Source organism: Halictus rubicundus, chromosome 17 (genome assembly GCF_050948215.1).
Source record: "Halictus rubicundus isolate RS-2024b chromosome 17, iyHalRubi1_principal, whole genome shotgun sequence".
Classification (NCBI taxonomy): Eukaryota; Metazoa; Arthropoda; class Insecta; order Hymenoptera; family Halictidae; genus Halictus; species Halictus rubicundus.
In genome coordinates this window covers 204,297-230,394 of record NC_135165.1, presented here as the reverse complement: position 1 = coordinate 230,394, position 26,098 = coordinate 204,297, and the positions used below count along the sequence as shown (strand labels likewise).

Sequence of the window (26,098 nt, the reverse complement as noted above, 5' to 3'; positions counted from 1 at the left end):
TGGTTACGACCAGAGGATCGTAAATACATTAGTATTTACGCGGCGATTCGGAAACGTACAGATGCGACCGATAAAAATGTCGGAAAGGGAAGCGGAGGATTCGCGTACTCGCGAGCCAAGAAAGAGAGAGAGAGAGAGAGAGAGAAAAAGAGATCCAGAGATAGAGAGAAGACGAGAGAGAAGATCTCGGGGTGAACGGCGGCTCATTCCACCGCGTGCAATGTCTGAATTATATATGCACTCGTAAAACTTGTAATACTTACCTAATTGCGCGTCGTTCCTCCTCGGTCGCGCGTTTTGTAATTATTAGCCGGCGTGTATATCGGCGTAATTATGCGACACTTTGATTTGCCCGGGCGTTCATCGATTTACACGCGCCCTCCGTGCGCTCGTGTGCGCAGCGCATGCATGCACGCAGCGCACGCACGCACGCACGCACGCACGCAGGCACGCACGCAGAGCGAGCTGCGCTGCTCCGCCCATTCACCGAGGGCCCTCACATTTTATCTACGCCTTTCGTTAATCGAAACGCCGAGTATTTTATGGGCTTTTACTTTATCTACAGCTTCGGGGAAACACGTGTAACCGTGGCTGCAGTTTGCTTTTACGATAGGACTGGCCGCTGCTAACGGCCTACTCGCAACGCGACTTATTGATAACGATCCTCTCGTCGCGGAATCCGATAGAGAATACATACTATTCGTCCGATTATGAACGCTTTTCGATCAATTTTCACGTTGCTATTCAAAACCCCTTCGCAGAAGTGTGCCTAGAAGGAAGTTACGATTTTTACCGATTGCGAGTTCGACACGGGGAAATTTGACAAACTCACACACAAGGGTATAGAGAAGCGATCGGTAAAGTCATCAAAATTTATCTTATACCTCGTATACCAGATTGACGTAAATGACGGCTCGGAATGCCGGGCCATGATCGCTAATCAGCCCCGAGTTTATGCCAGTCTGCGCTTTTATGGACGAATTCTAGGAAATTTGAATTAATTGAATGGAAACCTCGATCGTTGGACGATGCTTTCGAAATACCGAGAGGCTAATTACCCTATGAGAGTTGCGCAGAGAGTAAAGTGTTGTGCGAAAAGGCTGTAATTGCTTCATTAATACGTTGAATGTCGTGGCACACATATTTGGCAGAGGGAATTGTTCGGACTTAAAAATTCGTATTTCAGGTGATGGATTGAGTTTGGTCACGATCTGCGAAATGCAGGAGGGTGGAAAGAATAATTGATATCATAAATCTTAACTTCTTTCCTCTCGGTAAATTGCTTCGATTTTATCACATTTTTGCGACTGAGCCGACGCGCGACGGTCTGCGAGTTACCCTCGTGCGGATAACTGGCAAGTACAAATGGCTGTAAAGCTCTAATAGTTGTACAGTTTTATGGAAAAGTGAATTTACAATTTTCATTGACCGTTTTCGTACAGAGATTTTTCTTCGACGATCCTCGGGGTCTAACTTCATCGTTCGCTATCGTCAGCCGTCCGACTCGTTTTCTTTTTTACGATAAGCCTGGTCTGGAGGAGCAGATCCAGTTGTTCTCCGCTCTCCTCCCGAGGACCACTTAAACAGCCAAATGGACTCTCGATAATTTCATAATGATTTACCGTTCCTCTCCACTGTAAAACGCCTCCGTTTTTTCATTTTGCTTCTCCCCGCCACGCCGGATTCGGATCCCCTTCCACCATTAAATAACCGGGTTTTTCGAATGGCGTTCCAGTTTTTCATCGCGCGCGCCGCGACGACCGCGCTCGAATTTGACCCGAATACGAGAGAATTCCTCTCCTGCGCGCGAACGAGCGAGCGAATCGATCGATCGATCGATCGAACCGCCACCGATTATCGTGGCGAGAAAAACCTGCGAGCCGGCGTCTACGGGTCGGAGTATGTCGGCTCGTCGCGCTGGATTTCTGTGAAACGTATCTATCCGATCCTCGCTCGTCCATGTAATTACCCGTAATCGATCGACCGGCCGAATTCTCGCTATATTGGCATCCGATCGGTAAAAATCGGATCGATCAGACGGCGTCACGTAATTGGCGGCGAGCAAAAAGGATCGGCGCCGATCGCTTCTAACCGATTCACATTAAATCGGTGACTTCTCTCCTCCGATCACCTTTAATAATAATTCGGACATATTTATTTCTTTGTTATTCTATTGTCCTTTTCAAAATGACCGAATATTACCGTGATTCGCCTGCAGATGCACCGTCTGGTCATTAAGCATCCTACGAATAGTCTTGCGGTAAATAATGTTTTCAGAATCGACCATTTTAACAGAAGATCCCGGCAATCGATCGATCATCGTGCAACAGCACCATCGAACCAATACGCCTAATCGAATATCGCAACGTCGCGTCGCCGGGCAATTCCCGAAGACGTCGTCACTCGTCCTGGGAATTTGGTTAGCCATTTTGTTTTGTTTAGCCGGTTCTCATGAAAATCTGCGATCGGGACAACTGTTTGCACGCGATAGTCCGGTGGAAGCCGGACCCGGTGCAGTCAGCTTGTTAAGGCGACGCTTCTGATTGGCTTCGGGCCGCGGCGCGGTGCACACCGCTCGGACAACGCATATAAAACCGTGCGGCAAAAATTCAGCCGACTTTTCTTTCGTTAAACGCATGAAATACACGCGAGTTACGTCCGCGAAACGTCCCCGCGGCCCGACGATAATTAAGCGTTATATCGGAGACGGTCGGCCACTCGAGCAATATAACCGAGCCTAATCGGCGCGATAAATCTCTACGTTTTTCCGTCCGGGCGGCAGCCTGGCGAAATTCAGCCAGTTATTGGTAATTAGTTTGCCTCCACCTCCCCTCTTCCTTTTCCTTTCCCTCTTGCTCTTCCTCTTCCTCTTCCTCTTCTGCTTTACCTACCCACGACACAAACGTCTAGCAAAATAGACTGGTAACCGTGTCCGCACCGTATCTACCGACTCGCAGATGCACTCGGTTCTGCCCGCAGCTGCACCTCGCGAAAACGCATTCGATTCTACCCTTGCGCTAAATTCTCTCTTATTCCGCAACCGTCTTATTAATTGATCGACGCCTGCAGATGTTGACGATACTCGATCGTTTCGATCAACTAGAATGTTCGCAGCCGCCCTCGTGCAATATTTTATAAACTGCCACGAGCTTTGAATTTCTCCAGAATTATTAATCGAACCGTCGAATGTTGCGAAACTGGTTGGACTAAAGTTTAGGCCTGCTCAACGATTGCTCGCGTAAAGGAAAAAGTTATTTCAAACGATCTTAGGAATCACCCTTTTCAATGAAATACATTTTTCGGACGTCCTGTATACAATTAATCGCGTTTAGGTCGGTAGTTCTAACGTTAATTGCGAAACGGGAAGCCATGCAACGCGATGTAATTAGAAGAACGATGAAAATTGTCCGCGGGGGAGAAAGCAACGATGCAACACTGAATTTATTGATAAGGATAGCGATTACTTCACCGGCTGGGATATCGTTTAACCGCGTAGTAGGGACAATGTAGAGGCGATAACGAATTTTTTCGCGGTGCGTAGCGCGTTCGCGATTCGCAACGGTGTGGTTTACGAGCCCCGAGCATCGATTGGAAGCGAAATTTGCTCGCTTCGAGCTGTCTTATCGTGGATTTAAGAGGCCAAAGAGTGTATTTCCATCGCTAGCCGCAGGAATCCGCAACAGTGAGTGGATTAGCCGTGCAAAAGGGTGGCCGGTCCCTTTGAGCTTCGCCCGGGACTGCGTAACTCACACTCGCTCGCGCACGCTCTCTCTCTCTCTCTCTCTCTCTCTCTCTCTCTCTCTCTCTCTCTCTCTCTCTCTTTCTCTCTCTCTCCGCTCCGCTCCGCGCTCTTTGCTTGTTCGACGCTTCAGACCGAGGACTCTGATAACGATAATTAATGTTGCCCGGCGTTGATTATCCCGCACGCGATACTCCTGCTTCGCTTTACCCTTCTGCCTTCGCCCTGACTCTCTCGTTACGTCTCCTTTTCTGCGCCACTCCTCCTTTCGCTCGAACACGATCGAGCGTACCCTCCTCTCTCTCTCTCTCTCTCTCTCTCTCTCTCTCTCTCTCTCTCTCTCTCTCTCTCTCTCTCTCTTTTCTCTGTTGTACCTCCACTTTTGATTATCTCACTCTTCCGCGTGTAATTTGCTTTTCTCGTCCGTATTCAACGAACATCTCTTCGATACGGGATGCATCTTTTAACTCTCATACGCTTCTCATTTGCACTCGAAGCTATTTCAACTCCAGAATTCGGACATCCGATCTAGATCATTTACATGAACTCTTTGCAATTTATTAAACACAAAGGCAGAAACTTTTTGAAAGTATAGTAGAGAAATTGCTGGAGGATCAAAGATGGAGTTCAAGGAAAATTGTGAATCGGTGCCTCGTGCCAAGAAGAAGATGTCACCTACGAACGATCGAGAAACCTTACGATAAGCGAGAGACACGCATAAGCGAGGAGTTTGTATGTATACGTCGCTCCTCGATTTCATCGCGTTCCGTCGATGCAAAATTAATCATGGTAGCTAAGTTCGGAGAATCCATTAAGCAGCCGCGGCCCGGGCCACGTATTAACTGGCCCCCGCGATATCGTCATTAGGAATCGGGATATACGAGCCGCACAAACCGGTGATCCATGATTCTCGTCAAGTGCGATTGTCCGCTAAAACGAATATAAATCAAACCTCTCGTGTCACGGCAAGAGAGTGCCATAGCGGTGAAAAGTATCCCCCTTGCGAGGTGTAGCTAAATAATTCCCGGTTTCAGCAAACGCAGAAAGGATTGCGATCCATGAAAAGCATGCTGAAGATTCAGAGGCTATATTGGACCTGTTGGACGCACGTTACAAGAAGAAACCAGAGTACGTGATCGTGGAAACAGGCTGCCAAGAGGCAAGTTGCAGAGTCGCAAAGGACATCGAACAGCCATAACAGATTTCCGCGACCGTTCAGTCTCTTCTAGGCATAGTTTCGTGCGATAAGGACTTTCCTTATCTCGGAACTGTCGTTCAGCCGTCTAGACTGACCACGGACATCGTCGAGGAAATGCTCGAGTTCGGTTCCGATTTACGAGGAACGGCAACTTTTAGTGGACCATCGCGTAAGTGGACCTTCGAAGAGGCCTAATCGTAAGTGCTTCTTCATTGCTGGTGCGTGCACCCGTCCACGAGATATCGGAATACCTGGCCCGGGAAAATGGGCGTAACAGAGACGAAAAAACGAGAGGACAAAGGATCGAAAGGGTGGTTCTCTCTCTCTCTCTCTCTCTCTCTCTCTCTCTCTCTCTCTCTCTCTCTCTCTCTCTCTCTCTCTCTCTGCTCTTAACCGATCAGGGTTCGCGCCACCTAATGGCTTCCACGTGACTCTCGAATAACACACGATGCGGGTCCGCAGGTGATCGCTCGAAAATTTTCGGTCTGACAATCCATCGACTCGTTCGTTAAATTACTATGTACATGCATACGGATGTATAAATATTCGCGAGTACTTCCTCCGGGAACGACATGCGACGTATAGACGACCTCTGGAACCAGTGTATTCTAAACGATTTCGTGCAGCGGTCTCTTGGCAGCTGCCGCGGAAAGAATTCTACTCGTATGTCGTTCAAGAGGTCATTCGAATAGTAATTTTTATTCGATGCAGAGCATTCTCGAGGATATCCTTCGAATGAACTGCCAAGAATCAGCCCGGTAATTAATTGCAGAGGTATTTCGAAGCGTCGTGATCGCGTAATGATCGTAGTTGAAGATGGAGGGACGAGGATCCCTTAACGGTTCGCTCCGCGATTCCGGATAAGGGAAAAGGGGTTCGGTGACACGACACTCGCGACACGCCTCGTAGGAGATCCTCGGGCCGCTAGAAACGGCGAAGGAACGCTTTAGGAAGGCTCCTCTGTTATCGAGAAGGCCGAATAGCGGTACGACTTCGTGGTGGGCCGTCCTATCTTAACCGAATTTACGGAAAACACTTTGCTCGCTGGCCACCGTCGCCAGGAATGCTTGTCCTGCCACCGACGAGCGATCGGCATTCCCGGCATCCTCTCCTCGTGGCTCGGCCCGCTGCGCTTCCAGATCGACGATCGTGTTAAACTCGTGTTTCCTAATGGATTCTCGGAATGGAATCATTCGCTCCTTCGAATCGCTCGGACGGAAACGTTCCCGCTTAACGGGGCATTCTAGTCCAGAAGCTTCACCGCGCCTCCTTTTTGCATCTTCTTAACCTTTCGAAGGCTATTCTCCGACTTTAAACTCGCAAACGTTTCGTTGCGCTGTATTCGCGTGGCGACCGTTACGGATCGAACCATCGTTTATTTTCTGGCTATAGCGATTAGACGTACTTCGTCGTTCAGAATTTCATAGAAAAAGAAAGTTCGACAGGCTGATTAAAAAATGTACTTCCTCGAAAGAGATGATTCCTGAGGTGATTTGAAGCAACTTTTTCGGCAACTTGTCCGACGGGCACGGCGAACAAAAAGAGATCTAAAGGGGGTCTGTGAATTAAAAGAGCGACAAAAAACTGAGAAAGACTGGGAAACTATTTTCTAAGCAAGTGCTCGAATCGATTTGGGACGACTGTGAGGTTCGGTGCTCGGTTAATAGAGATTTCCATCGGATCCGTGGCGTCATAGTTTTTTCCCCCCCGAGTCCGACTCGATTTGTTCCCTAATCGGGGCCACAATGGAGGCGGCCACAGGTGTTCGGCCGGCGGTGGAGTCATCGTAGCAAGACGATGAGACGTTTTATCGAGTATCTCCTGGGGTTCTGCTGATCGCGGTGCCGATCTCTCTCGCTGCCGCTGCCGCTGCCGCTGCCGACGCTAACTGTTCTTTGTCGCCGGTCGTCACCGTGCTCGTCATTAGTTCCGCGCCACGAACGAAGCGGAGGAACGTTCTCCGAAGCACGAGAGAAAAGGCGAACACAGAGAAAAGACTAGAACGGCCAACGAGAATGAAGGGTTCGGCTCGAACGAGCCCGAGAGCATCGCTCTCTCTCTCTCTCTCTCTCTCTCTCTCTCTCTCTCTCTCTCTCTCTCTCTCTCTCTCTCTCTCTCTCTCTCTCTCTCTCCGCTCTCTCCGGAGAATGAAATTATCTTGTGACAGCCGGCCACGCGTTTTCCGGTGCACGATTTTTCCGCGTCTCGCTCCAACGATTCTTTATCGAATTAAGATCTCACTGAAACCGGGCTCCTCCTTGTCCACGGGGCTGCAGGTAGCAGCTGTGAAGCTGAAGATTTTTCTACATTTTTTGGGGGGATTCCATTCATTACGCTTTGAGCCAACCGGAGCTCCCCGATTTTCTATTCGTGTGGAATTTTGAAAAAATAAGAGTATCTTTCGAGCCTAGAAAAGTGATATTGAGAATAAAGAAGAGAGGATTGGCGGAATCTGAAATGTTAGAGGGCCCCGGATGGCATCAGCGCCCACGTTGCGAAACTAAGAGTCCTCGAGGATGGCAGGAGCGTTTCATGCGCGATCAGATACCAGGATACGAATTAACCAAGCACTCGGACAACATGTGTCAGCAACGTTGTAGCGAAGTTATCGAGATCGCGGTAACGACCACTTACGTTTTCAGGACCATAAATTAGGGCATTTCTTTAGTTCAATTTATCTACGCGGTAAACCGAGTCTAATGGGTAGACCGGTCGAAGAAGAAGTCATCCTCGGGAGAATACGCTCGGCCCGGCGCGGCCCGGACCGCGAAGCACGACCATTAAAAACTTCTTTCACGGGGACGAGATAAAAATTTCAGCACCGGTGACCGTCCCGGAGAGAATGCGAACCGGATGAGGAGACCGAAGAGACGAACGAGAGGGGAGGTCGCGATTTGCTTCTTAAACGTTTAAACGCGCTCAACGTCGAATCGTAGACCACGACAAGCGTAAACAATCTGGAAAACACGCTGGAACGCCAAATTAAACCAGCACGAAATTTTTATGAAAAATATCTCCGATATCGACAACTGCTTCCAATTGTGTACAACGTCCCTTACATGTGTGCCGCACATCTATCAACATCTTAAATTTCTGTCCACCTATAAGGAACTTTTGTGTCAACAAAATCAATTTCCCTTCGTTTCCATAATAATTTACAGGCCCACGGAAACGACAACTCGGCCAAAGATCGGTAAGATAAAACTATATTAAAAATGTATAATTAACTGTACGAGATAAAAAATGATTGATCTCTGGTTTTTATGGAAATTCTAGGGAAGCGTTGATGGGTGTTGTGCATGATCTCGTGCGGGAGAAAACGGCACGAATTAATTGTTATAACCGTAATAAAGTGAGCAAGTTAATCCCGGTGATAATGAACAGCCTCGTAACACACCGTTCGAAGTAATGTTGCATTTCGGAAACGACACTTTTCGCGATATCGCGTCGAGGGATCTGCTCTTAGGTGCCGCATATTTTCAAGACGACCGTAATTACCGGTGTAATTTTACCGGTCGTTATGCCACGCACCTGCCGATCATCTAAACAATCCCGGCCTACGACGCGATCTGATAACGATAATACTGCTACTCGTAAGTCGGGTACCCAATGGTTATACGAACTTACACAGTCGCACAGAGAACTTGGCACGATTCGTACGCTTCGTTTATTATAGGCAATAGACAAAAATATTCGAGTAAAACGTAGTAATCGTTCTATGTAAAAAGAAAGAGGGAGGAAGATTTGCACACGACTGGCACGAATTCTACATGGCAACGCGGTTTTGCGCCCCCCCCCCCCCCCCCCCCCGAAGGACCGACGATCACCAGCGGCAGCAAGAGCGGCAGCAGCAGCAGCAGCGCCGTGCGTTTCGATACCTCGAAGAAGAGAACAGAAACGCCGGTGTTGGTCCTTTCCCTCCTCTGTCGGTTCTTCAGGTTCCGAGATTTGATATATGACTCGATAAAACGGGACCCAGGGCGGACCCGAGTAAATATCATAAGTAGAATGTTCGGCTCGTTAACGTTTGCGCTCCGCTCTCTCGCAGAAACCATCGACATATCCCGGATAGAGCAAGAAAACGAAAGAAAAAAAGAAACAAAGAAGCTCGAACGCGAGACAGAGACGCGCGTGTGTAGAGCAGAGCGCCAATTAGAAGTTAATTAATGTAGATGCCGTAAATCAATCCGCCGGAATAAGTATTTTATTTATGGAACGATAAATTAATATAGACTCGCCCGGTTTCTCCTCTACCGGAATTTTATGCTTTCCGATGCGAATGAGAAGCGTTTCTTCGGGAGACCGGAACAATAACCCTAACGCTTCGGGTTTAAATCTTCTAATCATCCAGCGAGAGCCTTTCATATCCAATGTAAACCGTGTTCATCGGAAAACAATAGAATGTGTTTCCCTCGGCTCGCTCTCATGGTCTCAGGTGTGTTCTCGCTGGAGCCTCGGTTACGGCTGATCCGATTCACGTCACCTGTTAACTCGACCGAGCCTAATCGTTGCTGGAAACACCGGCGTCATGTGTCGTGCGGTAAACGATGCTTCCCTCTTCCACCTCGTTCCCTCGTTATTCGCCCCCCTTACCCCCCTCCCTCCGGTGGCCCTAATGAAATTTCTTCTCCAGAGCTGAACGTCTAACGCAAACAGCCCCGATGCGAGAGAGAGAGAGAGAGAGAGAGAGAGAGAGAGAGGGAGGGAGGGAGGGAGGGAGCAAGAGGGAAGAAAGGGACAGGTACCCCTTTCGATCAATTAGGGCTAATAAATGGCGTCCACGGTGGGGTCGTCTATGGCGATGGAGCGAGGCAACAGGGGAACAGGGGAAATATTATTCGAGCCGGCCGTCAGGTCTGTGGGTTTATGCTATTAAAAATGTAAATATCTGCCGGCGGCTCGTTATCGGATGTAAATATGGCGGCGGGCCGAAACCAGATGGGGAGGGGTGGATTTCCAGCTCCTTTGTTTCGTTATTTATTGGAATGTGGGCCATGGCTACAGGAAACCCACGCTTCCACTCTGACCAGCGACCGGGAATCCTATGCCCTTCGAGATCCTGCCTCGATCTCGCCTCGATCCTACCCTTTTCTCGCGAGCCCCTAATTACTGTCTAATATTCGTTTCACTTTGCTCGTTTGCTCGGTCGTTTTTATACCCTCGGAAAATGGACGCTCCGCAATCGCATAGCTGACGATGATCAGACTTATCTCAACCCTTATTCGGCCACTTCGTTCGCATTACTTTACAGGAATGTTGCTACACACGAAGGCTTCGTACAAAGCTTGCCTAATCAGTGGCATGTGCGCATTGTTCTATAACCTTTTCTCATCCGTTTGGTAATTTCATATTTGGCCTACCGAACATTAAGAGTGTTGGCTCACACAAGCGAGCATTCTATTACACAGATAAATATGCTTTGACCGAGACACTCGAGCTTGACAAACGAAAATAAGTTTAAAAATTAATTTCGAGCTCTATGTAGAATGGTAAATGCGGTAAAACATGATAGCGTGTCGAGGAGTTAATGAAATTCCTCGTGATAACTGTTCTCTTTTGTTAACATAGACGTTTCCTTGAATTTTACATATTAACGCTCTGTCGTGAGCTCGCGAAGATCTACCGTCCGATAACTAGACACTGCGGTTCTTTATGCAAAATCAACATTTTCCAGGTCGATTATAACAAACAAAAATTATCCTTTTAATAATTTTAGTAAGTCGAAATCTGTCGCAAATCGCGTATAATCTCTTTACAATTTTGTAATTTAATTATTTATTTATTTTTGTCATAAATGCATAAACTCCGCAGTCTACCGATAACGAATATACCAAAACAGAATAAATTATCCGTGTGCTGTCTATGAACAATAATGAGTTCATTAGTAATAATGCCGTATCTAAGACTAAATATTAAGTACACGCAAAAGTTCTAATCGTTTCGAATCGTTCGGGCATAACGACTTATAATTATAATGACGATAACGCCTTTTTCTGCAGTTGCCTGTTTGCTATCCTCGTGTCTAAATAACCAACCTCGTTATCCACTGGCAACATATCTCGTGCCGTTATGCGTAAACATAATTCGTTGCTCTACGTAGCAATGTCAGTGATCAGAACTGTTGCAAAACAATTATGAAAAATATCCTAGAGCTCTCGATTCGTTTTCTCAAAAAAGCTCTCTCTCTCTCTCTCTCTCTCTCCATCTCTCGATCTCGATAGCACAGCCTTTCTCATAAGCAAACTCTCAATAGCAGAGGGGGTAAAGTCGTCGATTTACGATCGGCAGAAAAGAAAAGAGTTCGGTATAGTACTCTTTGGAGGGGTTGCAAAGCGCGCGGCCGCGGACAGTGCTCGTAGCAGGCGTTTCGTGGGAGGGTTAATTGGATGGAGTGTTTCAGCTCGCAATTAGCGATTAGCAATTACTCGGTATCGGAACGGTCGTTGGTAGAGGGGGTGGGGAGGGCTGTCTCGGGCCGACGGAGCGATTAATGAACCAATCGGCTAATAACGCGTCACGCAAGAATACGCGGTAACCGTTTTCGTTTCGTTCGGAACCATGTTTCATCGGATTTGGTCGGATCGCGGCGCGCCGCGCGCCGTTGCCGTTTACTATTGTCATTCTTAGGAGCGTTGCCCAGCGAATAGAATATCGCCGCGTCTTCGCTCCCACGAGAATCGTGGCTCGTTAGCCACGATCGCACGGTGTTTCTATTACAGGATGTACAATGTTCTCGTATAGTACTCTTCGGCCATCGAAACGATCCGAAGATCGATGTTCCACGATAGATAACTTACCCCCTACTCTACCAGCTCTTTCGACTGTTCCACGGCCTCCGGGGCTCGTTCTATTTTACAATCGAGCATTAGCCAAGTAATGCGCTTTAATGGCCGCGGATAGATCGACGGACCAGGTTCGCGCCAGGATCCAACTGGCTCGATTAACCCCTTCGTGCCGGTCCGCGTCCGCTCGGTAATATTGCGAACGACCGTCCTGTCCGGCGACCGGAGAAACGGGATTGGGGATCGGGTGGATCAATCTTTTTATGATCCTTCTTGACGGATTCAGAAATCGTGGAAATATCAACCCCGTCTTCCGTGCATCATTAGATTATTAGATCGTAATGCTGAAGGATGAACGGAGAAGTATGAGAAACGTGAAAGTGCCATTTCTTTGCCAGAACTATTTTAATTTCCCGGGATGTCTGAGGAAGCAGTGTGACACGGGAGAGGTGAGGCGGATCGACTAAAACCAAGAAGAGAAGAATCGGCGGTCGGTGCTGCGTGCACGGTTTTCGCCTGCAGGTCTCTGAAAGAGCGTTAGATCGTCGGAGGCCGGCTCCTTAACAGCCCTTAACGAGGAGAAGGTAGCGAGTTAGGCCGGGCCGGGACGGGCCGGGCCGGGCCGGACCGGACGGGTAGAGCGGAGCACAGGCCTCGTTGTACGCACGCGAGCGACTGTGTGGGTTCTTAGATACAGTGTAAGGACCCTTAATAACAATGTCGTTTATAGTTAGTACATGGGCGGAGGTTAGTTAGCGAAGACTGCGCGTCCGTCCGTCCGTCCGTCCGTCCGTCCGACCGGCCGGCCGGCCGGCCGGCCGAGGGGAAAGAGAACGCTAATAAAACACAATTAGCGGGCTCTACCGGGTCGACCAATCACCGGGTTCCGCGGGTCTATCGTGTACGCACGCGTAAAACTCTCCGACCACCGGTTATTTATGGGTTTCTCGGCGCGCGCTATTGAGAGAACGGTGCGCGCGCGTTCCTTCTTTTTCGCAATCAACATGCTCGTTGTTGCCGGCCGACACCGCCACCGATGCCGCCGGGACCGAGCCAACCCTTTCTCACTCTACTTTCGAGCCAACCCTTTCGACTCTAACCGAGGTTCCCAAAATGATTTCACCGATTGCGATCTTAGTGGAAAAGTAATCGCTGCTACCCTAGAAATCTGGAAGATTTCTAGTATAGGGGTTGCGAGTCTGGACATGTTGTCGTTGATCGTCGCGTCCTGGGTGGATCAAAGGCTCCCATCCCCGTCTAGACCCTCCCCTATCGAAGCCAATCGACCAAGAACCAAGAACCCCTTCGATCGTCGAACCCCATTGGCTCAGTTTAACCCTCGGACGATCGCTGTTTCCGGCTATTAACCAAGCCAGGATGGCTACCGATTTGTCGGGCCAGTTTCGGCTGTAAACGTTTCTGCTGTAAACGTGTCGGAAAAAACGGTAAAAGTGATAATCGCGATGCAACCGTACACTGGATATTCTGTTTTTCAACATGGCGAGTTGTTAAATAGGCTCGTAAAGGAAAACAAGACCAAGGAGACTATAACGCGCCGCGACACAGCCCGATGGTCGTAATTGTTCGACCATTATATGCGGTGTTTTGTTATTGAAATTAGCGAACCGGGCAAGTTCTCGTCGAGGCGACGCGACGCGACGCGACGCGACGCGACGGGTACCGGCACAGAAATTCGTCGTCCTATGGTTTTGTTTGCTTCACGTGGAAATCGCTCGCGGAAATTGTCAAGTTTCAACATTCTCAAGAACAATTATTTCCACGATTCGAGTTCGCGTAAAACAGCGTTTGAATCGGTAATTGTTTTCAGTCGTGTCATAGTGATATTTCGACTTCTTTGGTTAGTAGTTATCTGCTAGAAGATATCAGAATAATATTTGCCGGCGCGATAAATATTAATCCCGGTCGGAAGACACGACTTTTGGGTGATAGTCATCCAAGAGAGACATCGAAAAGACGGAGTATGTATTGGATAAACCTAGAGAAAACATACTTGTCTAGATCTTTGAGTCATGCTACTCTTACATAATTGTGAAAACGTGTTAAGCACTGCCGTTATTGGTAGGAACTACTACTACAGAAAATAAAATTCTATCAAATCTTGACTTTATTTTTAGACGTGGCTTAATATTTTACCAACTGGAGACTACTCGTTACGCTCATTGTACCATTCGCGGACACGTGTTTCCTTCAAAGAATATTATCTTTTTTTAATTCTGAAATGAAATGCCATCTGCTTTTACCGTATAACGATAAGTGAACACAATTGGATATTGTTAACGGTATATGTATAATACGTTCTTACAGAAACAGTAGTCGTGCGGTTATATAACAAAGAAAAGCCTTCTTAATGGAGCATCAAGCGAATACTTTACCACGCTGCAATTGTAATTAAGAAAATGAGGTTAGATCCCAACGATGCGGTAAAAATGCGATCCTTAAGAATGAAGTTAAGACTTTCAGCATGTGCATCAATTAAAAGATTCCATTGAAAGTCAAAGTGTAACCACACGACTCTTTTCCATTGTATATTCAGATAAGAATAACCAGAAGCCTTAACAAAAAATCACGTTTGTTTTCGATGCAACGTACAGCACCGTCGCGTCGATTAATATGCGTGGACAGCCCCGTGACGGCGAGCCCGCGCACCTAAATAATTTATTAATCGACGCGCTATCTTGTTAATTACCCGATAACGAGGCGATACGCGAGGCTCCGCGGAATGAGATTCCCGCTATCGCGCGCGCGGGCTCGTTTCGCTTTATCGCCGGACGGTTAAATGGTAATTTGCTATCTATTTTCCGCGAGGAAAGTCGAGTAATGCGAGCTATCGCCGCGCCGCTCCGGTTCGCTTTGCATATCGACCACCGGGGGCCTGGAAACTTGACCGACGACGAAAACCGTCGCGTTTTCAATTAGCGAAACGGCTGATTTCGGAACCCCTGCAACCAGTCGAATCATGTGTTTCCGCGAGGACAGAAAATCCGGTAATGCGACCTATCGCCGTTTGGCATTGCGTGTAGCACTCGAAAGCCGCCTCGCTTCTCGCTCCGAGCGGCCAAACCGAGTCAAAGACGGGGTTCGAGTTTTCCCAGGACGTGCCCCCGGACAGATAAACCGAGCCGAGATCCGCGGAACGAAAGAAACTACGTCCCGATTTCGTGTAACTCGTTTAATTGGAGCGGTCCGGCGAACGGGTATTAATTTACCTTCGATACGTGTCGGCAATAACGACATTGATACACTTTTTGCCGCGAGCCGGTCGGGGCAACGCGGGTCCGAGGAGGGGGCCACCGAGCTAATTTCAACTTAATCGTCGTCTTATCGCAATTTACCGGAGCATAAGTGAGCCTTAATTGACTCGATCGCTCTACAAGGACTGGCTGGTTCCCGGTGAACCACGGGGCACAAAAGGCGTTCGCCGGCAAAAACGTTCTCGCTCGAACCGGCGTTTCTCGCCGGTGGAATGTCGGGACGGTTCGGTTCCTAGAAAGTTCGTCCGCGAGATCCACCTTTCTTCGATCGTCCCGGGACTGGATGGATCCTTGATCGCGTCCCGTCGACCCGTCGATCCTGACGGCGCGACGATCAATGAGCGATCGAGCGGTGAATCGTTTTGAGGACGTGTTTACACACTGGGAGCGCGCGACTGCGGTCCTCGCGAATCAAGCATGAAGCTACTATGTTTGGGGACTCTGGGTTTCGCTGAAAAATTATTGTTTGGGAGCGAGAGAGTTGACGAAGAAATCAAAATTGTCCCCGTCGGTTTGCAAGACGCGGAAGCCATTTACGAATTTCCTTCTGGAATCGTTTTTTAAAGTCGGAATTGATATATCGATAGAATTCTATTCTTTCAATCTTTTCTTTAACTTCGGTATACATACGGTGAACGATATACGTATCTATTTTGCTTTGCATCACCAGTCTGACCGAATATTGTAATATTGTATAAGGGGTTAAGATAGTAGAAATCGTAACAGCGTTGCGAGTGGGCGTTGCTAACTGGTTTCATACGAGTTGAACAGATTCGTATCTACATATGTATGGATACAAGTACATATGTGTATATACATTTATTCTAATAGTTGGGCCGAGGATGTCTATGAAAAATGAAAATGTTCCGCATCGATTGCAAAAACCAGTAGTTATATTAAAATTGATTTCAACCCTAAAGCATTTGAAGAATGTTAATAATTATTTTGATGCTTCTCCCTTTTTGTATTCTACTTAGCCGTTTTGATCATAAAGGCAATGAGTGCAATCTTCAGGTTGAATTATTATTCATTACGAACAACAGACAGGTAATGTCGTTTTATCGCAAAATATCAGTTACGAATATTCATATCTAGTTTATCGTTCACGTGGACTCTGTTTACATGCGTATGCAATTACACATTAAAGACGAAGATTACAATATTTAATATTCATAAGTTTTCGAGCAACGAACAACGAAGAATAGTTCTATACGACAAGTTGAATGAAAAATAACATGCTTCGCGTATCGAGTACGAACGTACGATATAATCGTAATCTAAATCGCTCGACAGTTTCGATCGAGTGGCTAGTAATATTACTCAAACACTCGTTCCGGCGTCATGTCCTAATCTACCCTCCAATAGTTAATACGTTTCTACGTGATAAGCTCATCCCATTCGATAGGATGACAATTTCCCGTAAAAAGCTCGTAAACTAATGAACAATCGGTAATTCAATGACTATCGGTAAGCATTAGAACTGCAATTACTCGAGCAGCCATCTTGGAGTATTGTACACGAAACACAATTAGTCTAATAAATCGTTTTCAATTTCAAAATAGTTCTTTCCTTATTCGGTCTTAATTACACAAGAAGCTGGTTGTAAATTAGTAGAAGCTATCCGTTCACCACTGGCCTCTTCCAATCGATAAACATCTTCCGATATAACTCAACAAAAACAACAGGCCATCAAACTTTATAAAAATAAAGATACTACCAGTCTCTCAGAAACTAGAGGCCTACGTCCCCAGATTGTTGTCACTAAACTGCGGATTTTACGCACTTGAAATAAACAACGAATAGGCGGAATATCGTTACATTATCCAATTACTAATATATTAGGATTACCGAGCATTAAAAGTAACTATTTCAGATTTGTAAAAATAACAAGAATTCTAGCCATTTTTAGCGCATTCCAAAAACCTAATGTTAAAATCATCAAAAGAAGGAATACATTTAATCCGATAAAAATCCGCACTCTATATAGTAATTACTAAATTCGCCATAGGAAAACCGGCAAAGCCTGCCATACTGACAAAATCTAGCATCGCGAACGTCCATTTCGATCACCGAAATCGATCGATCCCGATCTCCTATCGGCCGAACATCGTCTGCTCGATTCAGCACCTCGATAACACCGTTTAACAGTATAATCGATAGACCGCGGATCTTTATGCAAAATAAAAACTTTCCAAGTCAATTTTTGGGGAACAGAAATCAAGTAAAAATGTATTTGTCCTTCCGATAATTCCTTCGCGTCAAAAATAATATTGGGTTGGAACGCTGGTTTAAACTCAAATTCAAAGATAAAATTCAGATATTTATTCATAAGTTTATTCAATAACACGATAAAAGGAAAAAAGGTAACCTGAAAAAAGGTAATCGAACAGAATGGAAAATATATTATCGAATATATGTATCTACGAGTAAAGTAAATATCTTCATTTTATCTTTGAATTTTCAACTAAAAATGCTAGGAACTTGCGTTCCAACCCAATATAATCGCATGCTCATCTTGGTTCGGTATGCTCACCGTTCTACGTTTCTCCTATTGACTTTTGCGAACAATGCGTAAAATCCGCAGTCCGATGATCAAAAACAATGAAAACAATCGACTCACTTTGCGTTCTCTCGATGTCGTCGGTCGCAGGAATGTCCGCCTCCTCGACATCGACCAGACTCCGGATGCTGAAGACGCTCTTGGCGACCCTGGTCTTCTGAAGGTCACCGACGCCCTCCGTCGCCCTCCTCGGCGTCGTGCTCAGATCCATTATCCTCTCGATTTCTTCACTGCCGGTCGAAGATAGTCGAACGATCTTTGACGGAACGGGGGCGGCAAAATGGAGGAGCAGTCTCGTCCTCGGTCACTGTACACATCGGAACCACGACGTACCGTTCGCTGCACACGAAGAACCTGGTGTCCTGGTCGTGCAACTCGCGGGGCGTGATCCTCGTCAGAAAAAGAGACCAACGATCGATGATAGACGTCCCCTCGTCCCCGAGCGCGAAACTCGATAGTCACAGCTCTCCGGTTCCCTTTGACATCGGCGCGCGCGTCAACTTTCCCGCGAGAACCGTTTCTGCACACGATCGATGCACCAGAGCTCGCCGATCGGGCATCTCGCGACAACACGCCGAGAAAAAAAAAAAGGATGCTAATCGCTCGGGCCGAACAACGCGAACGGTATCTCGCGCATTCTTATCGGTCCACCGACGGAATTCCAGCGCAATAACCCAGCCGATCGTCGAGCCTCGCCTCGAGTGCCGGCACCACCGGAAATTTGATATTTATCCGTAATACCCGGCCGATATCGCTATCGGTCCAACGATAGACTTTCAATCGTGTTTTCTCAGCCCGGCAGACTCGATCTTCCGGAACCGATCGAGACGGATCGCCGAGAGATCCAGGAGGAAGAACAGAGCCGAGCGTCGTTGTTTACCGATCTCGTTGGACCGCGGTCGTAAGCGACGTCGAGTATCATTGCAGACTGAAGGCAAGCCTCGCGAATGCTCGCGAATGTCGCGCAAAAACCGGCGGTTGTATACCAACGCGTACCGGCGGGCTCGTTACCTGGAAATATCAATGAACCGCCGCCGCTCGGCACACCTGTGTCGACCTCCGTTGTTGTGTTTACTCGACTCCTCATTTACGGGATTCCAATTGGACTTTGATAGTGGCTCGACGATTCAGACGGTTGTCGCGCGCACAGATCGATGTCCCACCAACGGATCACACTCTGGGATCAAGAGGACCAGAGGTTGTTCGGAGCCCTGGCTTGTCCACGATGGCGAGCACCAACGTCACACGTGACCAGACATCTTGCCTGGACCTCCGTTCTTGTTTTTGCTCGAGTGCTCAGAGATTCCGAGTTTCGATGATTGGCTCGAGCGAGACGACGAAGAGGATTGGCGGCACAAGAGTCGCACTGGGAGATCGGAAGGACCCGAGACCCGATCAAAGCCCCAGGTTATCCATAATGGCGGGGACCTACGTCGCAGACACCTAACCCCCCAGATCGTCGTGTTTGCTCGAGTCCAGGCACGTAGCCCGGATCTTCGACGTTGCGTTTACTCGTCTATCGATTTCGATGGTTGGCTAGACGATTCGATGTTCTCCAAGGATGGATTGCACTGAGAGGATCAGGAGGAAGGAGGTTCAGAGGTTCAGGACTCCGGGATAGCGGAGGCCAACCTCACAGGTACGTGGAGCTTCGTTGTTGGATTTACACATTCCGTATCACGGGATTCCGAAGGTCGATCGTTGGCTTCGCGATTGAGACGAGATCACGGATCGGTGTCTTCGAGGATGGATCGCATCGAGAGATCAGGAGGACCAGAGATTCGAGGCTCCATGATGGCGAGGACCAACGTCACGGATGGCCAGGCACCGGCGGCCTAGCTGGTCGACAGGTGACGGACCCGGGCAGGTGAGACAGAGCGGAGCGCGGTTAGGTTAACACGGTGCCACGCGACTACCTGAGGAGAACCAGTGCCCGGCAGCGGCCAGCTAGCACACTCGTATCGCGAACTCCTGTTCGGCAATGTTCGCGCGAGCCTTCCCTCCACCTGGAGAAGGTCGAGCTGCGCCAAGGTGGTACCCACCTGGTAGAGGGGAAGGTGGATCGATGGGAACGCCTTCCGACAACAAAATGGAGTTTCAGAAGACTCGACCGACTCCGCCCACCGTGATCCACCCACGGATCATCGCCGACGGGTTGCTTTTCGATGTCGACGCGGGATGAAGCTACGAAGGTTCGTCCCTTAGGGTTCTCGGTGTACAGAGGTCTCTCTCCGTGGTTGGGATTGTTAGGGGTTCCAGATGTGATTTTTTACTCGTACAGAAAGGATGGCAGATCGAGCGTGGTGGAGTTTCAGTTGCCGCATCGCCATCTTGGAAAGAGGTTGTTCACCCTGACGGGGTCTTAAGGTACTTTGAGAATCGAGTGGTTGGGTCTTTAACGGTTTGATGATCAACCTAAAAAATTCCATAAAACCAAAGTAGTTTATCTAACGAAATAAATGATTGAAAAGTTAAAACGCGTTGGACCAAGCACTTTTTTCAATCTTCTTCATTTTTTACCATTTTTAATCGTTTACAGGTCGTAGCTATGTTGACCGATTTCGATGAAATTTCGCGGTGTAACCTGAAATCGAATTCAACTCCAATATTTTGATAAACATTCAAATATAGAAGCACCGTAGCTGGTGCTTCGTCGCGAAAACAAATAAATCAGGAAAAGGAAAGCTCAAAGCTAAAATTGCTATTCTACGTTTCCATTCCACCAGAATGAATTACCCTTGAAACTAGACGTAGCAAAAAGATTTATACTAATCTATCCACAGAATCCGAAATGGGTAGAGCTGCTCAATATTCCTATCAGGGGGCAAGGGCGCCCGCCGATGCCCGAGGCGGCACAGCTACGAGCAAGTGGACTTTGCGGTGCGGGGATAGGCCGTAGCTGTGACAAATACGTGTAACCTTGCCCGCGGGGGTGTGGCTTCGTGCCCGCCGTCCCGCGTATGCCCAGGACAAGAAAATCGCTGCTCGTACGGGCAGACGCTGACCAGCTCTGTGCGTAGATCACCAGGTACTCTTCTGGATAAGGAAAGAAGATCGAGGAAGTAGTCCAAAGGGTCCACAAATAACCGATTATGTCCGTATAGACATGTGGAGATTTTCTCGATTTATTTTATACACTGTATCCTGTAATCTTTTTAAATATATTACGTGCGGTGTATTTATAATTATCGATCGGGCGAGCAAGCATTTGGAACAGATCGGTTTCTCCTCGAGAACACGGGAACCGTTTGGATACGAGGGTCTCCGCGCGATCAACGACTAAAAAACGAGATTATTTTTCGTGGTGTTTGTTTCTTTTTTTTTTTTCTTTTTTCGGTGGGCCTGTGGCAATACTGTCCGTAAAGGAGCGTCGCGTCGGGATGCTCCAAACGTTTCGACGGCGCGTCCTTCCTCGTCCGATTCAACGAAAAACAGAAATCATCGTTCGCTTTCGAGCGGATAGAAACACGATTTCGCAGCAACGTAGCTTCAATCCGCAATTCCAAACAACGTAGTCATCGAGTCAGATGAGAAAAAGAAAAACGATATCGAAAACAGGGGTTGAACAGTCGAGAAGAAACAGAGGAAAAATACCTGGTGGGGATCGGGAAAGAAATCGGATCGTTTTCGTTTAGAGTTTCGAGAAAAGAAAAACATTGGGAACTGGTTCGGAATTGGGAATGATAAACGCGTTACACCCGAACCGATTCGAGGCGGGAATCTTCGGTCGAAGAAGCTCGACGTTCTGGCAGTGCTGTTGTTCCTCCCTTCGAGACAATTTGTCGAGAGCTACCCCTTATGTGAAAAGGCTCGTCCGCATTACATAGACACAGATAGAGGACAGAGAGAGAGAGAGATAGAGAGAGAGAGAGAGAGAGAGAGAGAGAGAGAGAGAGAGAGAGAGAGAGAGAGAGAGAATTAACGTACATCTTTGGCACAATAAATACGAATACACAGTATAGTTTTATCTATGTTCGGTGTCTCGCCAGTGAGTCGCCTCGCGTGTCTCCGCGATCTTGATCAACGGAGAAGCACACGTGACAGAAGTCAAAATAAAAAGAAAAACCAAGACTCTCGAGCGAGACACCGAGGTTGAAACGTTCGGTTCCTCGCCGATATCACGACGCATGAGATCCTTCGGGTTTTCCTTACGCGATCACTCGTCGAACGAAAAGAAGGAAGAGACTAAAGAAACGAACCTTACGACGCGGCGGGATTTAACGACAATTACACTTAGCACCTAACGGGGTTCTCGTTGCGATAATTATTACTAAATCACGAGGACGCTCGATACCGAGGAGCCTGATAACGAGCGCGCCCGTACTAGCGAAATTAAAATTAGGGGTGTCGGTGGCGTCGCGCTTTCAAAGAACACGACAACAGAATCGTGAAAATTAACACCTAGGCCTTAACGTTATGTGAACGCGCGAACGATCAAACGATCGAGAGATTCGATGACGATCCTTTCACGAGGATCGTCGACGACGGTCGTTACCGACAGCTTGGTAGACTGACCGACGGTCACATTGAAAAATTCCTAACTAACTTACCAACGGTTTCACGTGGAAACCTACCTTGCCTGCTCTGTTGTCGGTCGCGTTCACGCTCTCCGAGACCATTAGAGAACACAGGCAAAAGTCCAGCTTCCTCGGTGGGTGTGCCTGTCGTCTATTCAGGGACCAAACATGTCCTCGAATACCAAGTGGAACGAAGAAACCGAACGGTGAGAATTCGAGGTGTTTATCAACAGGGTCGGGATCGTGTCGGGAGTTTACCGACGGGGATGAGGTACGTTAGGGGTTGATCCGAGGGTGTCTGCAAGTCGAGAGAATTTCGATGTCTTCGCGGTTTTGATTCGAGTATGCGTCCACGTTACGATATAGAAACGTCGCGTGATTAACTCCTAAAGCGAGAGCGCGCCCCTGACAAAAAGTGTCTCTGCGAGACACCTTGAAAGGAAATCGAATCATTCACAAGCGTTGCAACAACAATAATCCCATTCACGATTCTCCGACGAATCACTATTTGTCAAGAGTGCGCAGAGTGCCTAATTCTTCGCAGTTTGATTCTCTCGCGACGGGCCCAGCTAAACCGGGCCCACCGCTGCTAATTATACGCTAATCCTGTCCCTCCGTACAAAGATACGCCTGCCTGTCCTTCGATACAAAAGATTTCGTACACCTAATCGAATGTCATGGTTCGTTCGCACAGTCTATCGTCGACTACTCTACAGTCTGGTGGGTTGTTTTCGTGCGGTGGTCGCGCGAAAACTACGGTAAGTAGAAAAGAGTCTATCCTGTGTCTGTCGAGACTCGAGACTCGAGATCGATCGAGGGTTGGTGGTCACGAGCTCGCTGGATCGCGATCGCGATTCAGAGCAAAGGGGACTTTCGGTCTTTCGGTGGCACGTGAACGCGCCAGCACGGTGCCCCGTTGCTCCAGAGTTCCATCGCGCCGTTCCACCGAAGGGAAAACGTGGTCGCCGGGTCCTCCCTTTTCCTGTACCCGATCGACGAGTCTCTCGGGATCGATTATATCGTCTGGCGCTAAGCGGGCACGTGGCTCGGCACCGTCGACGACGATGTCTGCAACGGAGAGCGCGTCTGGTGGAACCTGAGCAGCTCCGACACCGTTACGGCCACGCGAACCACGCCTCGACCACCCTCCAGCACGTCGCTAGCACAGCACACCAGATTCTGCAATTCAAAATGGTCAGAATAATTTATCATCGCCCTTCGAACATCGGTGGAAGCAGGTTCAATTGTACAGAGCAATGCTTCACAAATATTCTATTCTATTCTATGGGATTGCTACGTGTTTCGTTGCTCTGCTGGTACAGTTAAACGAGAATGTAGAAGAGATTCCGATTCTACGAGTTCTATTTTCTCGAAAACAAAACCTCAAACAACAAAATTCTATTCTACGTTTTCGACTCGTTTCTTCATCCAGATTCATTCCATTCTTGTTTGTACCAGCAAATTTGAAACACCCTGTACAAAATGGACTGTTGGAGATTTTGAAATGATTTTTGGGACGGCTTGTAAGAGGATTTTTGAAGTTTTGTCAGTAGTACAGTAGTAGCGGTAGTAGTGCGAGAAGATTGTGCGGTGTTTGGGGAAGATCGAAATTTTCTGAAGCAATTCGAAGAAAAACATTCGATTCTTCTTGTTGGAAAAATAAACGTGAAACAAAACTTGAAGAGCACTTCTAGAAGCCAGTACAAGTTTCATTTCGACATCTTCAACATTCATGTTGTCATCAAATATTTCAATTGTCTGTTTCTTCTTCGATAACGCAATATGAGACATTGTCTCATACGTAATGTGTAATTTCGTGTACGTGTTTGAAGCCTTTTTGGACGTGAACAAGTATCGAGACCGTGTATTATGATGCGAAAGTGTGATATTCTACGACGTCGACTATGTTTGTGCATTGTCGTTCAGCAGCAATTTTACCAAAAGAATATTTTATTATCGGTGGAAATAGTGTTACAATCGTTATCGGTTAGTCGTACAATCGATGTTACAGAGTACGTTTCTCGAATGTAAAATGGTTTCCAACAACCAAAAGTAGCGTATATTCTTTCGAGACCGATCGGAACGGTCTGACCGGTCGCAACTCGTACATCATTTAGTCTGGCAGTTGTAAATTCTCATTGTGCGTCGCGATTCAGAAATTAGGTACGAACAAGTTCATTCGTTACTCGATTAGGTGTCCTGTTTCAAGGGACAATAGACTTCGTTACAATTAATACCCCACGCGGTCTCGTTTAATCCTCGACTATCCTAAAAATCGACGTGGAGTCGACGAGACTGTGAAACGTCCAAAACCAACCACAAGTATTTTCTATAATTAATAATATGACGATATTTTACGAAGTAGCCACTCGAATACGTGATACCGAGGAAAATGTAAAAACGTTCTGCTCAAGAATCCACCTCGATAGTTAAGGTTCACAACAAAGCTTCGATTAGGTCAATCCCGAGTAAAATCCCTGAACTCGTTCGTCGACTAAAAGTGGCCATTTCAAGAGTCAAAATGATTCAGCTCCCTCGATGGATCGATGGATCTGATTCCCGATCGATCGAGGGGACTCGAATCGAATAGGAAGAAAAGCTTTCCTATCTCGACGATCGTAGAAAAAAGCTTAAGCTTAGAAAAAACAACAAGATAAAAATAAGCACCGATTTCTTCAGAGCGATCGATCAAAGCTCATCAATTCGATTAAGTACAATTTGAGAAACAAAAATACGTCCAAAGAGGGATGTAGCTTCAACGTACCATATATCTGTGTTCATACAATACAGTATGATATAATAATAATAATAATAATAATAATAATAATAATAATATATAGGCGCTATTCTCACTCTCTTTTACTCATCGACACGCGTACGTTCATCCACTCGATGTGCCATTCGGATCTTTACAAAAATTATACAATTATACAAGCTAATGCAACGGAATGATTTTCTCCTGTTCGGTCTCGTTATCACGCGTCTCATCTACTATCACGTACACGAGAGTAGAATCGACGATGCAGCCTCTAAAAAACAAAAACGGAAGCGACAAAACTAATCGTCGAAAAGAGGAATAATAAAAGTGAAACAAACGATATACTAAAACAAAGAGGAGAGCCGCCGGCAGAGTTGCAGCGGGAACGTCGTCAAGATAGACGAATTGATAAAAATTATTGTGTAGATCCAGTCTTACGGTTGCGATTCGATCCGAGGCGCTGACGAGCGTCCTCTTCGATCCTGATCGAAGTATGTAATACTGATGCGGAAACCACGGGAACCCGTCAGCGCTCGAAACAGTCGATTTACGACGACGTCGATGCGACGGAAGTAAGCGGAAGAGACGAGGAACACGGGGCAAACTAAACAAGAGATTAAGTAACGAGCTAAGCGTCGAGACGGAGGTGCGCGAACCGTGTTACGCTTGTCTCGCAAGTCTAATTTTGACCTTAATTGTTCCTTTGCGAACAACGACAAATTTCAGAATGCCGATGAAATATAGGCGAAAGGGCCTGTCAAGTTTGACGATGAAAGGTGTAGTACTTTTCCTGGGAGGGAAATCCCAGAGTTAGAAAGTGCTCGTAAGAACGCCCCCTGAAGCGCAAAAACCGAAGAAACTAAATCAGCTGACTAGAACCGAGGATCGATAACACTTACGATTATAGAATTAATACCGAGGACTAGAAGCGGACCAACGATTCTGTCGCCGATCGACGCGAAACGCGTGTACAAAAGCGAAAATTCGAACTTGTCTCGATCGAAGCGGCGCGCGGAATTCCTTGGAAGATACAGCTCACCGTAGTGAGAACGACCATAAGTTGGCGCGCTCGTTATCTCGACAGCGAATACGCGTACAGTTACGATAAATTCGAGATACAAGGAGATTCTTATACAAAAGGATGATGGAACGCCTTGAAAAATGGCTACGAGCAGAGCCGTTCTGTAGACCGTAATGCGAGAAAAGCCGTTCGTTTTATGGGGAAATTCTGTTGTGCGTTTCTCGGGAAGATTGGAGCAACGTTTGGCACTG

The 26,098-nt window shown here is 47.3% G+C and overlaps 2 protein-coding genes across 2 annotated transcripts in view; both read right to left on the bottom strand.

Annotated features, from left to right (window-relative positions):
- Nucleotides 1–18,746, bottom strand: part of LOC143362695 (homeobox protein aristaless) — an 84,135-nt gene extending 65,389 nt beyond the window's left edge. The window contains exon 1 of the mRNA XM_076803068.1: nt 17,612–18,746. Coding sequence (XP_076659183.1) covers nt 17,612–17,762 — 151 coding nt within the window. The 5' untranslated portion in view covers nt 17,763–18,746. The remainder of the gene's footprint in view (nt 1–17,611) is intronic.
- Nucleotides 18,747–21,473: 2,727 nt separating this feature from the next.
- Lrch (Leucine-rich-repeats and calponin homology domain protein) overlaps nt 21,474–26,098 on the bottom strand; it is a 30,434-nt gene continuing 25,809 nt past the window's right edge. Inside the window, exon 13 of the mRNA XM_076802946.1 lies at nt 21,474–23,247. Within this exon, the coding sequence (XP_076659061.1) occupies nt 23,098–23,247 (150 nt within the window). The 3' untranslated portion in view covers nt 21,474–23,097. The remainder of the gene's footprint in view (nt 23,248–26,098) is intronic.